This window comes from Amphiura filiformis, chromosome 12, assembly GCF_039555335.1.
Source record: "Amphiura filiformis chromosome 12, Afil_fr2py, whole genome shotgun sequence".
NCBI lineage: Eukaryota > Metazoa > Echinodermata > Ophiuroidea > Amphilepidida > Amphiuridae > Amphiura > Amphiura filiformis.
The window spans coordinates 36,455,124-36,473,228 of NC_092639.1; the positions used below are offsets into that span (position 1 = coordinate 36,455,124).

At 37.1% G+C, this 18,105-nt stretch overlaps 1 protein-coding gene across 1 annotated transcript in view; it reads right to left on the reverse strand.

Annotated features, from left to right (window-relative positions):
* LOC140166139 (uncharacterized) overlaps positions 1-18,105 on the reverse strand; it is a 223,096-nt gene that overhangs the window by 142,356 nt on the left and 62,635 nt on the right. The window contains 16 exon segments of the mRNA XM_072189524.1: positions 5-224; positions 523-682; positions 2,661-2,827; positions 3,237-3,769; positions 5,353-5,467; positions 6,819-7,139; positions 7,388-7,813; positions 8,046-8,192; positions 8,326-8,559; positions 9,019-9,468; positions 10,706-11,032; positions 11,194-11,511; positions 12,117-12,334; positions 15,266-15,380; positions 16,164-16,484; positions 17,142-17,567. Coding sequence (XP_072045625.1) covers positions 5-224; positions 523-682; positions 2,661-2,827; positions 3,237-3,769; positions 5,353-5,467; positions 6,819-7,139; positions 7,388-7,813; positions 8,046-8,192; positions 8,326-8,559; positions 9,019-9,468; positions 10,706-11,032; positions 11,194-11,511; positions 12,117-12,334; positions 15,266-15,380; positions 16,164-16,484; positions 17,142-17,567 — 4,498 coding nt within the window.

Sequence of the window (18,105 nt, forward strand, 5' to 3'; positions counted from 1 at the left end):
TTACCTTCTAAATATCCTCTGTCAGGCTGATCTCTAGATGGTTTGATCTTTTGTTTGCTTGGTGTCCACTCAGTGGGCAGTGTAGCACCAATCTGAGATGACCAGTAATGACGTCTACTGTCCAGTTGAGCCATCACATCTCGGATAAGATTGTCCAGGGAGGAGCCCACTTTGTTCACCTCCACTATCTTTGGTCTGTATTCCGTAATTTGGCGTTGGAGAGGCTGGAATGGAGAAAACAATAGTTGAGATGCATGAGCACTTTTTTGGTAATTACTAACATTTTACAAATATGCCAAACCATAATAACATGTAACCCAAACCAATCATATTTATAATAACTCCTGTGATACTTCTGTATTGCATTTGATTATACCCGTTTTCTGATGAACTCTTGAAAAGCCACTTCAAATCCTCAATAATCTGAAACCATCACTTCTACAAGGAAAACTGTGATCTATATAACTTCACACATTTCAGCTACTTTTCTCTATACTTTCTCAAATAATGGTCCCAGCTTACCCTTAATTGCTGTATCTGTATCTCAACCGTCTCACTCTCCTCTGGGGCCAGATCTAACTGGTCTAGTCTGGATTCCATGTTATCCAGCCAGTAGTTGACATCTCGTTTACGATTCTCATAGCGTGCTGTTGCCTGCTGTCTGTCTTCCAGTTGCTGCAAACTGTTGATAAGAAACATTATATTCATAAGATGACTGATGCCACAAAGCAAGCTAATATGTGATGTGATCTGATCATACCTGGCTAAAGGCGGCAATCGTCTAGTAAAGATACCATAAAAACTTGATGCGCTTTTGAAAATATGAAATTGTACCAAAGTCCGGAGCTTTACCAACTGAGCTAATGGGGTTGAGACACACACTTGCAGGTTTACTTGTTTCCGTATATAACTATGTGTATCAATGATTTGCTCAAAACCCTTTACACTTTTGTGGATGGGGCTCTTCATGTTGGTATGTTATAAAAGTGCTCGATAAGCACATATGCTAACTATCAAGTTTTTACGGTATAGGCAAGGTTAGAAGTTATAAACAATAAAATACAAAAGAAATTGTTATAATAAAGCTTATAACCAAGTACTTCAGCAACTTGGTTACTGCACAAGCAAATGATGATGATGGCTGGATCAGATTGTGTCACATATGGAATCATTTTTGCATACAGGTAAAACACACAACATGGTGGAAAGTTTGCATCTACATTTTTTATTATTAAAAAGGATTTTACTAGTTAATTTCTACGCCAAGTTGATTTGGTTGTTTTGTGCAGGCATTGGTTGATAATTTTATTATATAAATTTGACTAGATTCAAACTGCATTCACACAAATCACCTGTTGAAATATACCATGCATAATATCCCAGGGTTCAAAAACAGGATAAGTGTGGTTGCAAGACATCAATAGGTTATCCAACAACACATCTTTAATATTCACAAAAATCCATGCATAAAATTTCAAGGTTGTTATTTTCTGAAGAAAGTGGCAAAAAAATAACCCACAAGTAGTAATTTGTGTATCAAATTCTACTGCAGTAAGAAAAGAAACATTCACTCTAACATGCTTCTGTGTTTTACTACACCATTTGAGGAATGTAAGGGGCAACAGGTATCATGTTAATATTTGAGGGATTGACTGCTGAATACAACATTTCAATCTTAAACTGAAAATATTAGCAAAAACATTTCAATGAATTTTTATTATTACTAAGCAAATCCCACTTCCCATTTCATTATAAATTAAAACAACAAATTCCATTAAAGAAATTTTTAACTTAATGATGTATATTCATATGTAGCGGTAAACGTAAATAAAAAGCAAATTTATACTTTTACGCAACTCAAATTTGGTACACTCACCGGAGCGCTTTCACCGAGTCAACCGGCGTCTTCAGCGGATGTTATTGCTCTGAAGACAGCAACAACAATCTTCAGAGCAATAACATCCGCTGAAGACGCCGGTTGACCCGGTGAAAGCGCTCCGTGAGTGTACCAAATTTGAGTAACTTAGAATTATAAATTTGCTTTCTATAAATTTTTAACTATTCAGCAATCAGTATAAATTTCAAGGAAGTATTTGTAACACAGGTGCATGCATAGACACCCAAAATTTCAAGCAATTAGTTAAAGGGTGATTTTATATTGCTCTCATACCTTTGCTCTTCACCACTAGTAGATGAGGATGATAATTGAATACAAAAAGATGGTAAGCATATGACATTGAGTTGCGCAATGAGTGTATGGAATGATGAATTTGTTAGTTTTTATCTAAATAAGCTTGCAAATCTAAGATGAATATAGAGTTTAACATCATATAGTATCAAATCCATAACCAATTTCTTTATATAAAATTTATAAATTGATACACTAAACATTTTGATCATTCAGTAATTCCTACGGTTCTCAACTATATTTGCTTGAGGGCCACTAAGGCTAAATCATTTCAAAGATTTGCGTTTAAGGGCCAAATACACCTTGTTTTGCTATGTTTACTGTACAATTCAGAACTATTCAGATGTGGCCCACCTATTGAGAACCCCTGTCCTAATGCAAGAAACTCCATCCGTTGTGATTCAACAAATTGATCTTTTTTCAACTGCTAGAAAACCATGCAGGTACAGTATTCATTTATGGTTTCACTTACCGTTTAGCCATGACATCTTCCAAAGACGTCCAGTTCTGGTCCAGATTTGAGAGTACAGCTGTCACAAAGGAGGTGTCACCAGCCTTTGGATGACTGAAGAGCTCGTCACCCAAATCATGGATGGAATGGTACTGAAGACGATGGTCTTCAACATCCTTGGAAATCTCCTGAATTGGGTCAAAAAGAGGATGTAAGGTGAGACCTTTAATATCTCCAAGTGGCTGGTGTTTATGCAATGTTTCAACTTTAAAAAAATGTTACATAGATTCCAGTAACAGATTCCAGTAACAAAAGAAAAGTTAAAGGTTGACTCTGAAAAGACACAGAAATAATACACCTCCTTGTTTTCCACAACGGTAAAAAATCAATGTCAACTTTTCCACACAAAATCTAATGTTCCTTATTTTAAGGCATATTTTTAATCTAAAAGGAATAAAAATAATAATAATAATAAATTTAAATTAGCACAATCTGGAGGCCTGCCTCCAGTAAAAAGACTTTTTTGGTTTTTTGTGAGACCTATAGGAAATATGACAGTTACAGTTTTAGTTTAATGTGCAATGCAAAGGACCATACCTGTAATCTTTTCTCTAGTTCTGGCATTTCCTTCTTGTTGAATTCAGAAGATTCCAATTCTTCTAAGAATGGCATCAACCATTCTTCAAGACGATCCAACTCCTTCTCAAGATCCACCAGTTTCTGTGACAAGCCTTGTAACACCTCTCCATGCTCTTTCAAGCCACTTGTCAAAGTGCCGAATCGCTTCTGGAAGTCGTCCACTTTATGTTGGAATTCATCTCTTCTGTCTGGTTTCAGTCTGCGTTTAGCCTCTTCTGCAGAGCGAAGAACGGATTCTATGGTGGGTCGGTGGTTCTCAATGTCTTTCTCAAGCAACCTGTACTCCTGCAGGTTTTCAACCAGAGGTTCCTTTTTGACCACGATAACTCTTGCTTTGAGAAGGCGCAGTAGTGTTTCCTTCTCTTGGAGCCATTTTAGTAAGTCATCGAGACTGTCTTGAATTGATTGTGAATCAGAAAGCGCCCTCTTGAGTTGTCGCATGCGATCTCCAATTTCTCCCTCCAGCTCATTGTAACGGTGCTCTATGTCATCTGTGGTGGTTAAAGAATAAAATTATTTTAGATTTTGAGCAAAAATGTAAATTAGTATCACATTTATACAATAACTCCCCTAGCTAAGGCACAATGTTTCTTCTTGACATAGCATATACAGGTAACACAACTTCTAAGTTCCCCCTAATATTTTTAAAGTAAGTCGAAAAATATTTTACGAAATGTAAAAATGTAAAATGAGATATATAGCCCTGTTCGTTTTACCCATGTGGACCAATTTATAGCGTCACACATCATTGCGTTCAGTCACAATGGCTAATTATGTAAGAAAAGAGGCCGTTTTAAAAGTTGCACCTGATCCCATAGCAGTCAGGTTTTCTGTAATAAGGGATTCAATCATGTTTCACCGTTGTTCATCACTGACTAACAACGATGCGTCTGCGTCGTCTGCGTGGTTTATTTCGCGAGGACAGTTTAACCTTTAGCTTTAGCTGCCCTCGCAAAGTAAACCACGCAGACGCGCCAGACGCGAGTCGTTAATCGATGATGAACAACAATGAAACATGATCGAATCCCTTTCAACAACGAAAACAAGCTAAAGATCGTCTAATTCACACGATTATTTCATGAGGATGACCAGTTTAGTCATTGCCACTAAACACAAGAAGATCGATGCTTTCCTGTTGATAGTAGGAAAAGAACTACAGAATAAAAGAGCAATATTTAGCCGCTTCCTCCAAAATAATGAAAACAACATGTGGCGCACACAAGTTCCAGGTATGGCATGTTTCTGACGCGTATCGCTATACACGCTTCCATTAACTTGCATTCACGTATACGCTACTGGCAAATTGTGGATTCATCACGGATTAACAACTTAGCGCCTGTACAAAGGTATAGAAAAGTTGTTGAACAAACACATGAATAGGCCTGGCCTGCTGAATTGTTTGAGAGTTGGATCCTATGGACTCAGATGCAGTTTTTAACACAGTTTAAAACGGTCTCTTTTTTACATAATGAACCATTGTGACTGAACGCAATGACGTGTGACGCTATAATTTGTTCCAAGGCTACACATTTCTTTTTACAAGTTTGCATTTCGTTAAACATTTTTCGATTTATTAAAAAAAGTATTTAGCGTGAACTTAAAACTTGTGCTATGGGCTCAGGTGCAACTTTTAAAACGGTCTCTTTTCTTACATAATTAACCATTGTGACTGAACGCAATGATGTGTGACGCTATAAATTGGTCCACAGGGTAAAACAAACAGGGCTATACATATCTTTTTACATTTTTACATTCTGTAAAATATTTTTTAACTTATTTTAAAAAGTATTAGGGGGGAACTTAGAAGTTGTGTTACCTGTATGTCTACAAGATATGCCTACTCAATTCTGTATTATTTGCATTCAAACTTGAGGAAATATTTTGATTCCCAATTTCACCTACAGCCTATCCCATTCATATTTATAGCACCCAGAGTCATACTCATTAAGCAATGGTTGTGGTGTAACGTATGCTGTATGAATAATAACAGTATAATGTGCATGATTCAGATGAATCAATGCATTGACGTCACTGTCTCCATGAAGCAAAAACACTATCAGTATGGAAGTCCTACCTGTAGTTTGTGATACTTCCGGTTCTGTTTCTGGGTGAGCTTCTGCCAGTTCTTTGCCTGTGTCACGAGTGGCTTCCACATCTTTGCCATGGAGTACAACATCATCATGCAAGCCCTGTGTAGAGAAAGAAGATGATGTTTATGGATGATGATAATGAGTCATAACAGATGATAGATGATAACAGGTAGGTCTATATCTTTTGCAGACCAAACCAAACTTTCAACAACTCCAAATGTTAAAAGCTTTTCACTGTGCTAGTATCATGATAACTTTGAACTCATTGTACATTGAAGTTTTTTTCAACAGTTCAAAATCAAATACTTGATTACAAAGGTCCTCAGAGGGAGCATAGTCCGGATTAGATTCGAAGACAAGATCAGTTTACTCAAAACTGCTCAAAATATTTATGAATTTGTTTGTATTTGTTATTCAAACCATATTTTTCCCCACAAATTTGCCTTTGTCATGTTCAGTAGGATTTAATGGTATGAACCTAAATATTGAAAACATTCCATGCTTCAAACAGCACCTCTTGTAATATTTGTAAATGAAAATGTTACAAAAATAAATTATATCATGCAAGATAAGATTGCACTGGTGAAAATTTAGGCAACATTACACATGGGAGCATTCATTTATGTCAAAGTATACATGGGAGAATTAAAGAAATCAACTACATCAGGGGAAAAAAAGAAAAAGCTGCCGGAGGTTTCATAACTGTTATTGAAGCCATAACACACAACATAGATTGAGATTGGTAGTTTTTACCAATAGAGCAGCTATCATGTGATTCTCAAAAGCTCTCAAGAGAATACAAATTCCCCCAATAAAAACAAATGGAATAGATAGAACTATGTACAGGTCAGGGTCATGCAAGTATTTTTACGCAAAATGATAAATTCATGCTAAATAAGAAGTAGATTGTCATTCAAACTATATCTGATCACTTCTCTATATGGTGATTTAGATATACACACAGAATATGAGAGAATGAAACATGAAAAATCACTTACTACTGGAATTTCACCCAATTTTTGTGGCTTAGGTTGCTTGGAGATTAAGAATATCAATTAAAACACAAAACTTTAAATATATCAATGCTTATTAGAGAAATACAAGCATATTGCCAGTTATATATAGGTTTGACCAATTTTGAATGTAATTTTAGTGTTCTCTATAAATATTGATGTGCTTGAACATTTCACCACACAAAGATTTTTAACTTACTGTCATAAGAATGCAGTAAAATGATAATAGCAGAAATTGTCTTATGTTACTCAACAGGACTCAAGATATCACATTTTTGCATGAAGCTCTAGAAATGCTTCTGTTCAGTCACATACAGATTAATTAATCTTATTAAATTTCATATTCTAAAATTTTGGCAAATTATAGAAACTTGGAACCCACAGATTACCAGTTCCATTTTGTTTATTGTTATATAAAATCACAAGACTTGACATACCTGCAATTCATTGATTTGTTCCTGTAGTGCAATAGGATCAGATGCAATTGGTTCTTCTAAGATCTCATCCAATTTGAATCTGGTATCGTCTATCCATTCTGATGTATCGTCTGCATTAGTCTTGAAGGCACGGTGTTTCTGCACCAGATCAGACAGGCGTTCAGTGAGTGCATCACTCAGCACTTTGAGCCTGTCATATCTATCATTGATGCCTCCTACATGGTCTTTAATTGTGTTGCTCTCTGGGTCTTCACGGAAGGCACGGTTGAACTCTCGTGGAAGGACTGACGTTCTGAACTCCTGCAGATCTTCACGGTATACCTGTTTGCATGGACAAATTAAAATAAATCCATAACTTTGGGATTTAGGCCTCAGAAACATGAGTTACAATTTATTGAAAAGTTTGATTGATTCACTTTGATTTTGCCTGACCTGACAGCAATAAAATGCTATGTTGGTCACTGCTTTTTTTTGTTGACTGCCCTATTTCTACAGCCAATAGTAATCATTTTAATAAACTGTTTTACTTTTATTTCAATTTTTGGTACAAAACACATAATATTTCTTACCCTTGCGTTATCCAAATATTTGAATCCAGCTTTGTTTACATACTTCAAATCAGCCCCACGATTGATGACATCATCAGCAAATTTCTTCTGATCACTAAGCTTAGCTTCCAGCGTCTCAAGATCAGTAGGTACTACCTTCTCTGTATCAGCCACAGTCTGCTCGGCATCATCTAGCCACGTTTCAAATTCCCCTTCATCCCCGTAGTAACGATTCAAATCCTCGCTGGCTGATGATAATCTATTCTCTCTGGTGTAGGACTGCACTGTGACATTGTCATAGCGTGACTTGAGATCATCGAGGGAGTTCTTGAGTTTGAAGACATCTGTATCTTTGAGGCGGTCATTGTAACGGTCAATCAGTTGTGCTGCTGTGTGGACGGCTTCCATGACTGGTTGTTGGTGTGCCTTGATGTCTTCATGCAGAGACTGTTAAATGAAATACACAAGAACTTGTAATTACGGCCATTGTAATATAATATTAAGCTTACCTTACCAAGAAAAATCTAGACATCTTCAGTCAAACTGATACACTGGCTATACAAAAGGTCTGAAAAGCATCTGATTTAAATTGCAATTAACATTATAAAGAACTGATGCTACTAAAACAAAACTTCTTTCTAAATTTCATTCTGCTAAAATATTGTTTTACAGTACTTGCCTGATGGTCTTCCAGCTGTTGTTCCAATGGTTTAGCCACTTCACTCTGAGGTTGCTCTGAGCCAAGACGTCTCTCTGCTTCAGAAACCCAGTCAACAAGATTCACGATGGCAGATAGGGAATCACTATACTGCTTCTTCAAACGACGCTGAAAAAAAAGTTGAATTTTGAAATATATGAACAAAAAGAAAGACATCTTTTAAGACTGTTCAAGCAAGTGGTTTACTTTTTGCTCTGTTACGCAGAATATATAAATTTATGTTAATTTTTTTTCTTCTCACCTCCTCCTCTAGTTCTCTCTCCAGTCTGTCGATGGTGTTCTGTGTGTCCTTGTCAGTTTTGTTACTCTTACGCTCCACCTGGTCAAAGTATGCTCTCAGGTCATCAATCTTCTTCTGCATTTCCTCCTGTTGCTCTGGACTCAGTTTGTCTTGGTTATCACGCAGGAACTGTTCACCCATCACAATGGTTTCAAGGATGGCTGGCTTGTTGGAGCCAATGTTCTTGTGTACATCCTGAAAATAATTACAGAAATGTTAAACAATTCATCAATGAAGCCTGCTAGCTTAAAATCAATCAGAGAGCTAGCTAGTAAATATATATAAGCAGTAAGCAGAACTACATAGAGACACAGGTACTACCTCTATGTTTAAACAAAGGTAACCATGGACATTGAAAAGTGGGGACCTAACCCACCACTGCCAAATGTGGCTAAAATGCATTCACATGCTGTTTTGGATCTAGAGACACCATCCACGAAAAGTGGAAATCTGCACAGTTCTTGTACATCCATAATGTCAGAGAGGTTTCTCATTTGTGTGTTCTTGTTTGCTTATGTTTATATTGGGAATTCAGTACCATTGTATACAAGATTAAAAAAGCATAAAGGTCTCTATAACTTTATTTATTAATATTTTTCAAAGTCATCACACAATAGCATGAGGTAATAATAATTGTATAAGCATCAGCTGTACCTTGAAGATATCATATTCCTTTTTGAGTGGGTCCAATTCTTTGCTGTTTGGTTTCTTCTTCATCAGTTTGTTTTCTGCATTGGCGCACCAATCAAGACGATCATTGACAAATCCAAGACGATCTAGGAATAGTCTAGCAAGGTCTATGTCATCTTGACGATCCTTGATCTTGATCTTGAGGGCGTCATATCTGCGATCTGCATCAGTGAGTTGCCTCTTGATATCAGAATCGTCTGATAGGAAGGACCCACTGGATCTCTCCAGGGAATCCCTCATCTCCTTGGAAACCGTCTGCTGACCAGCCTGTCCTGCACCTAAATCTGTAGAGCGGTAGTGTGTAGCAGACTTTAGCGGAGACTGAAGATCTCTGAGTAGAGTGTCTAGTTTGTTGCCAGTGTCATGGAGGTCCTCAATGGTGGGTTTGTAGTTATCAACATCTTCTTGGAATGGCTGTTTAATAAAGAATAATGAAGGGAAATTGTTATTGATATTCCACCTGTAACCTGTTACTAAACTAAACATTTCTGACAAAATTTTTCACATAAATATGGAAAAAATAATGAGCAAACAAGCAAAGAAAGAATGAAGTTGTGAAAGGAAGGAAGAAGGGAAGAAGTGAAGGTACAGGGTGTCCCAAAAAAAAGAGGCCCCTCATTGCGCCCGATTTTTCTCCTATTTTTGAAAAGTTGATTAAATATATTTTGGTATGTAAAGAAACCTTTAATCATTAGCTTTAATAAACCAAAACAATTATTTCAATCGGCTCACAACTTTTGAAGATATGTCCTTTTGAATAAAAGTACCCGTTTTCACTCTGTCCACGGATAGTAAACAGAGTGGTTGGGATGGCTCATGTTGTGGAGTGGCCTGCACGATCACCAGACCTTAAGACTTGATTTTTTTCCTTTGTGGCAAAATCCAAGATCTTCGCAAACGTATTACTGAATGCATTTGCAAGTATCCGGCGCACAAGGATGGTACGCAACGCAATAGATGCAATGAGGACCAGGGCTGAAACCTGTATTCGCCAAGGAGGCAACCAGGTAGAGGGCAGAGCAGCATAGTAAACTCACTTAAGATGAACCAAATACAAACCAAACAGCCTTTTAGGGCTACCTTTTATCCTAAAAAGAGAAATGACTTATGTTGTAAATAAAAAAAAATAAAAAAAGCAAGAAACAACAACGTAAGAAAGTAAGAAACATAATAAAACAAAACGGCATAAATAACCAAGAAAAAATAAGTAATTGCAAATAAAACAAAAGAAGTCCCATTCGGCATCCATTTTACCCACAAATTAATGACACTATTAACAAAATCCATTGCCCAACCCACCGGTAAAGCCCATTCCATAAACAAAGTTATTTTATAAAGTTATCATTGAGAAATGTTTGATATTCATGCATGGTATGTGTACTCTTTTTCAATCTTTGAAGTAGCCAAACCCTCTCCGTGGACAGAGTGAAAACGGGTACATTTCTTTAAAAGAGCATATCTTCAAAAGTTGTGAGCCGATTGATATAATTGTTTTGGTTTATTATAGCTAACGACTCAAGGTTTCTTTACATACCAAAATATATTTGATCAACTTTTCAGAAATAGGAGAAAAAGGGGCGCAATGAGGGGCCTCTTTTTTTGGGACACCCTGTATAATGAATGGAAGGAAGAAAGGAAGGAAGAGGCCTACCTTGATTTGTTTCTCTTGTTTGGCAAGATTACGTAGGTCCATCGCAACTGGTTGAAGTTGGCTCAGCTTGCGTTCCATGGCCATCAACCACCCAGTTGTATCCCGATATCCACCATTGTACTTGTTGGTAGACTCTTGCTTCTGGGCAAGCTGTAGTTTCCTGAGCTCCAAGAGGTCTTTCAATGCTTTCCAGTTGATATCGACATTGTTGAGTACAGTATTGACATAACTGGTATCCTTGGCAACACTCTTGGCAATAATGTCATCACCAAGTTGGTGAACAAGTTTGAATTGTGGACGATGGTTCTCAAGTTGGGTGCTCATCTCCTGTACAAATTTAAAGGGAATCGTAAATGATAAACAACACAATAGTATTACATAATAATATAACAAGTTTGATAAATTTCTTGTACATGTTTGCTTTTGAATAAAATCTATAATGCTCTTATTGACTTGCGTCAGAAAATGGAAACAATTTTGCTTCTTACATTGAGTTTTCTGCTGAGTTGGTTCATGTCCATCTTCATCAATTCCCTAGCCTCCAACATCTCCATAGATGGCAAGACCCAGTCTTCGAGTGAGTCTACCTCTCTCTCAAACTCAGACAGCTTACTGGTGAGTTCTCTCAGCTCATGACCGTGTGTATCTGTTGATGTGGCGATGGAGTCATATCTGGTGTTGATACGGTCCAGACGGGATCGCAGTGCATCTGCTTCATCAGGTTCACTTGATTCAATGACTTGATTGGCTGATGTAATAACCGATTCAATCGCTGGTTGATGGCTTTCAATGTCAGTTTGGTTGACCTTGAAAATAAAATTACATTATTGGGATAAAAAGGTATGCAAACTAAAAGTACCCACCCCCATGAAAATAATGTTAAAATTGACAACCATGACTGTAATTCAATTTATTAATGCCCCAAGAGAAAGTGCATCAAAATGTGTCACTTAAACTGGACCAAGTTGCCACTGATGGGGAACAATTACTTTTTGTACCTAATAAATTGTATAACACAGTATGCATCATTATTTGTGTAACCAGATAAAAAATCTAATTGACTCACCAGTTATTCTCATTATAGCTAAAGCTAAAAATGGCAAATCACAACACATTCTCAATATTTGTTAACACCGATCTCTCTTGAGCGCTAGTACATGGTGTCAAACCCAAATCTAATCAAACTGATATTATGTGTACCCCCACCCCAACTTCGTCTGGTTAAGGAATCACTATATGAAGTTTAAAGCTAGCCCTTATCATTACTTTACTTAACAAATGAATAATACTACTTTATATCATAACTCTATTCTAGCCCTAATCTAAATGCTTGCCTTACAGCGGTAGACTTCCTTTAACCATACCAACCCTAAATGGTTAAGTAGAATATGATACTTTTGACTACACCTACCATTTGTTCATTGATATTCTCTTGCAGTGGTTCTTTCTTAGCTGTAATGACAGTTCCTTTCACCATCTTATGTACATTGCCTTCTGCTTCACTCAGCCATCTCTCAATATCATCCAGACTACCTCGCAATGTCTGGGAGCTAGCGTATGCTCCTTGTAGCTCATTCAGTTTGAGTTTGATGTGAGTCAGGAGAGCCTCATATCGAGATACACATTCCTCTGTAGGAAATAACATGGAAAGAAAATAAATTTATAAGACTTAACTAAATCAAATGAGAATATTTATTGTATATTTTTAGTATAGCAATAAATTGGGCACTATCCTCGCAAAGGGTGAAAAAATGAAATGACAACTATACACAAATCCGACTTGACACATTCCTACACCTCACTGGCAGCCATAGCTGGGGGCCATCCATTCATTTTACGTGACGCCAGTATCATAAGCGTGCAGCATTTACCGCTCTTGTGATACGGCGCAAGTGCTACGCGCTACGATGCGCTCAAAATAGTGGGCGTCTTGGATCGCAATCCAAATGAACTAAGCTAGTTTGGCGCGGATGGCCTCCAGCTATGGCCGACTTAATCCTGACCATCACTTGGCTTGCCGGATTCGTCTATAGTTGGGTATGTCAGTTTTTCATTACTGATATCCTGGCTACATTGCTGTTATTTTGGCTCCTTGTCTCATTCATGTGAGGATGGGGCCAATGAATTAAAATGTCACGTTTATGGTGCCAATTATACCAAAGATAAATGATGTCACAGATTCTAGTTCTGGAATTGGTTTCAAACATGTGAGTGTACCATTTATATTGATTGTTAAGGACAATAAATATTCACAGAGTAAATGATTCGCCTTTTGTCAAAACAGCATTTTTTAGCACCAGTTTGATGAGCAATGATCACATTCTGTTTGAGGACGAACTGCAAGTCTGTGACATCATCTGCAGACAATAATTGAGACTTAAGCAATTTGTATATTAATAATTATCTATGGGACAGTGTTCCTTTTAACTCTGGTAATATAGCAGTGCATATTCAAGTAATGATTATGTTAATGGTTTGGTGAAGGATGAATGTAATTATTAACTTTCCCGACTCCATCCCTGTGATGTGGGTAACAGGGGAGGTGCTTCTGGTTGTGATGCATGGGGGGGGGTAGTGATTGTGATCATAGTAAGGCAAAATAACATGTTCTCTGCATTTCATATCTGGGGTAGTCTCGTCATATGGATACTTCCCAATGCTTTTGTGAACAAATGAAAGAAAACAAGCTATTAATATCAGAAGTGAATTATGTGCATTGAATCTGTTAATTCAAGGGGCTCATTCTAATTATAACTTTGAAACCATTCATGGGAAAACAATACAAGTCATTTTTGCAGGATGCTGTTTCCCTGCAACCATGATGATCCACTCCAGCTGCCACTTGATTAAGAGTTATGAATTGTGAAATTAGCAATGTGATATTGATCATGTCAGCAGGGGAAAGGTAGTGAAATGTTTTGTATACCAACCATTATACATACTTTTATCTCATCTCATGTGAAAAGTAATGTCAATGCATGATTTGAAATTACTTGGTACTCTAGGTCGGTAAATATGAGTAGGATTTTAATCTTCCCTAGAGAAGTCCTTTACAGGACTGAGATTTTGATACTCTCGAAAGATGGCACTTGCAAAATTACCAAAAGCTCAGCCCTCTGAAAGGACTCCTTTTGCGAAAGATTAAATCTTACTAAATGTCAATGCATATTTCAACCCACAAATAGTATAAACACAAACTGTTAATTTGGCTATCATTGTGTGCAAATTAAATTTCCCAGCTCAGAAACATCCACTGATATCACCTTCACTTTGAGACAAGACAAAGTATAAAAAATAATTGCATGTGAAAATCTAGGAATGTCATCAGTACACGCTTTGGAGTATTTCCAATTACTTCCAACAACACTGATGTGCAAGTGCTATCATTGATGATTGCTCTATTGACCTTATCAGGTATCTCAAGAACCACAGACCTTGATGTTTTTAATACTCTTGCTGCATTTATAACAACATTCCTATATTTCTACAATATTTTGTTGCCATGGTTACCTATAGAGGATTTGTGTGACATGAATGTGACTTGTGTTGAAGAGACCATTAAATAATTGAACTGTGCGGCTGTGAATAAAAGAAATTATATAAATGTGTCATACCCAGGTATAATGAAAGACAGAGATAAATAGACTAGTTTGTGTCTGAAATTCTGACAACGAGACAGAAAATGCTGTACTGCACAGGTCGGCAACCAATCACAGCGGGCCTTTGCCCTGACGTCAGACGCGATTTAGTCTTTTTATCTCTGTCTTTCATTATAATTATTAGGTTTAGTTTTCCATCCGTGTATGTGGAACTTGTACGCCTAATGTCACTCACCTAGATGTGACCTATCTGTATGCATGATTGGCATCAGACTTGCAAAAATCATGCATACAGAACACAGTATACAGACGAAAATCTTAACCTGTCAAATGTGATGTGTGTGAGTGCATCAAGAACTCCCTATTTGAAACATTCAATACAATAATTGTATCACCAGGAATTGAAATCAGGACATCAGGTTTACCAGATTTATCCCTTTATAATTTGTCCACATGAACCGGCTTCATAATAAGATCAGTTAGTTTGTGCTTCACCAGTGTACCAGTAATTGATAGGCCCAGCCAACACCAATAGCCTACCTTCTATACTGATATAAGTGTAGCTTTCATATATGTGATAACTTGTAACCATGGTCATACCTGTAACTCAAACCATTTACATCTTTGTTTAAGATTAAGGGTTAACTGGTACCAATTTATACAACTGAGTGCAGAGTAGCAATTGCACTGCCTTAAATACTCAAAACAGATTCCGTTCTTTTTTGGTAAAAGTAATTTTCGTAGTCTATCTGCTCATACAAAGCCAACAAAGGTATATGCTGTACAGGTATAATTATGGAAATGTAGTTTCATCTTTTTATATTTCCCAATCCCATAAAGCAATGTCTTGAAAATTGAAATGTTATGAAGTACAGCTAACAACCTTTTGTATAAATACAGAAATAAATTATAGAGAGAAGAAAGAAGAAAGCATCCCCAAACAAGGTATAGCATTGTTTACCTGTAGTCTTTGAGATTCTTGGTTTGATTTGTGGCTGTGCATCTGTCAGATCTTCACCAGTGTCTTTCACCTTCTCCACCTGTTTGCCATGTGACACTACATCATCATTGAAGTCCTGAAAAAAGATAACAATTGGTTGCAATTATCAATTTGTTGAATACCAGATTTTTCCCAAAGTAGTACTGTATGATATGGGTAGGTCTGATTTTGGGGTACTGAATCTCCATTTTCATATTTGTGACATGATCAAAGGGAATGAGTCACATGTCGACTCATCAAAAATTAGTTTTACATATATTTCTAAAGAGGACATTTGCAGCTTTCTGAAATTGAACAACCAATGTTGATACGACTTTTCTCTGCAAAGTTACATCAATTTATCAATGGCTGAAAACAATATAAAACAAAAGAATTTTAATACTTTCTTTGCCAATATCTCAAAATCAATATTAGCGACATCTGACTCATTTCCCTTGATCGTGTCACATTTATTAGTTGCACTCTCAACTGATTTTACTAACATTTGAGGAACTCATTTTAAAGATACGAATACTGTTCAGTGTTCACCCATTGTAACTTTACAATGGGTTCCTTATATACATCCATATTACTACTGATACGTGTCCATTATATTAACTTTCCTTCATGAACTCAAATTTACAGCGCATATAACTTATAATGGGTTTAAGGACTTGGGATGATAAGAGCAATTCAAATGCCTTGAATATTCCAGAATGTACAACCAGTGTGCATTATCTTTTATGCGTACTCAATATTGACTTTGAACTTGCAAGTACATCATGACCACCAAAAAATATTTGAGAATCATTTCATAACAAATGTTTCAGCACAACTTTGCAACCGTTGTCTTCAATGAACTTTAACCTTTGACACTTACCTTGAGATGTTCAATCTGTTTCTTAATTGTAATTGGATCAGCTCCAATTGGCTCAGTCTCCAAGTTGTTCAGCTTCCTCTCTGCATCTGGAAGCCATCCCATCAAGGACTCAACAGAGTTGTTGTACTGTGAATGCTTCTCAATCAGCTCACGAAGGTATCTACCATGCTCATTGGATTTGGTCTTCAGGTCATTCACCATGGAGTTGACTTTCTGCATGCGGTCTTGCAGGATATGGGATTCAGAGTTTTCTTGGAAGTTGCGGTTGAACGAGCGAGAAAGTGTCTTGGTGCGGAATTCCTCAAGCATCTGTCTGTAAGTCTGTGGGTATATTTAAGGGTATACAAATTTAGTGACATGGTATGAACTATGAATAAATATTTAAAGAGTATTCTTTAAGAATACAGGAGGGCATGGTGGCTCAGTGGTTACGGCCTTGGACTCATAATCCGAGAGCTTGCTCGACGTGCGTGGGTTCGATTCCCCGCCCCACCACCGTGTTGCGCCCTTGGGCAAGGCGCTTTGCCTCGCTTGCCTCACCTCACCCAGGTGCAATGGGAAGCTGTTAGGGGTAGTCACAGTCATTGTACTGATGGACCCTGCGCCACTTGTAGGCTGCAAACGTGGTTCCGACATATTCTAATGACGGCGGAATAAATGTAAAGCGCTTTGAGGCTGTTTACGGCATAAACGGCTATATAAATATCTACATTTATTTGATTTTTTTATAACAGGAAGAAAATATAAGCAAGCACTTTCAAACAAAGGTAGAATCAACTATGCAGCCCAAAACAAATAAATGGTATGGTTACATTCAGTCAGTTATATTTAAATATAGACATTTAGTACAGTTGTATGAAAATCTAACCAGTCTTCCATTTTCATGTTTGAAATTACACTATTTTCTTCATTTTTCTCAGTGTGTTGCCTTTCAAGATAGCTTTGGTCTCAGAGAGAGTGTTTTAGAAGAATACTTACTCTTGACTGGTCTTGGAATTTGTCACCAGACATATTGATGAACTTAAGATCACCCTTCTGGTCATTCAGATCATCAACAAATGCTGCATGTTCATTAAGCTGCAACTTGAGTGTGTCATAATCTGTACCGATACTAGCTACCAGCTCATCAATGGTCACACCAGCTTCCATCAACCAATCCTCAAATCCAGTGATATCTCTCTCAAAGGAATGCACATCTTCTAGTGCTGGGTTGAGTTGGTTCAGTCTAGTGTATGACTGGGACAGGACCACGTCATAACGTTCCTTCAGGTTCTCTTTGCCAAGAGAGAGCTTGCTGGCGTTCTCGCTGCTCACACGTTCATTGTATTGACGGAGGAATTGCTCGATATCTTGGATGCATTGTGCTACTGCTTGCTGGTGAGATGTTATGTCTTCATGCAGAACCTAAGCAATTAATTGAAACAAAATTTGTTTTAAAACCATTGACATTTCTAAATAATAATAATTTGTATTACTTTTGCAAGAATTTTCTCAAGTATCTAGAGCAGGGAGCGCAAGACTGTCCAACAATAACTTGGTGCGACATGTGACATTTGGGCCAAAAATGAGCATTTTGGCCCAAAATTGACCTCACAGATGAATTGATCAAGTCTTTGCCATTCTAAATATGTATAATTTTATATACTTTAGACCAACAATTTAGCAGTTATGAGGCCTGAAAGTTTTCATAATTCCAGGGTTAAGACCGACATTAAGCTATTCTAGATTTTGTTTTCAATTTTCTTTGTTTGCTTTTTGTTTTATCATGCTTAATTTTTAAACACCAGTGCATACTGATGCCAATAAGGGTAGGCACTATGTATTAAACCTAATATACACATTTGGTCCATGAAAGCATGATATGATTGAACATTGTAACAACCAATTTCACTATCTTATGCAGACCTTCTTTCTCATTGCCCATTCATCAATACTTGATCAC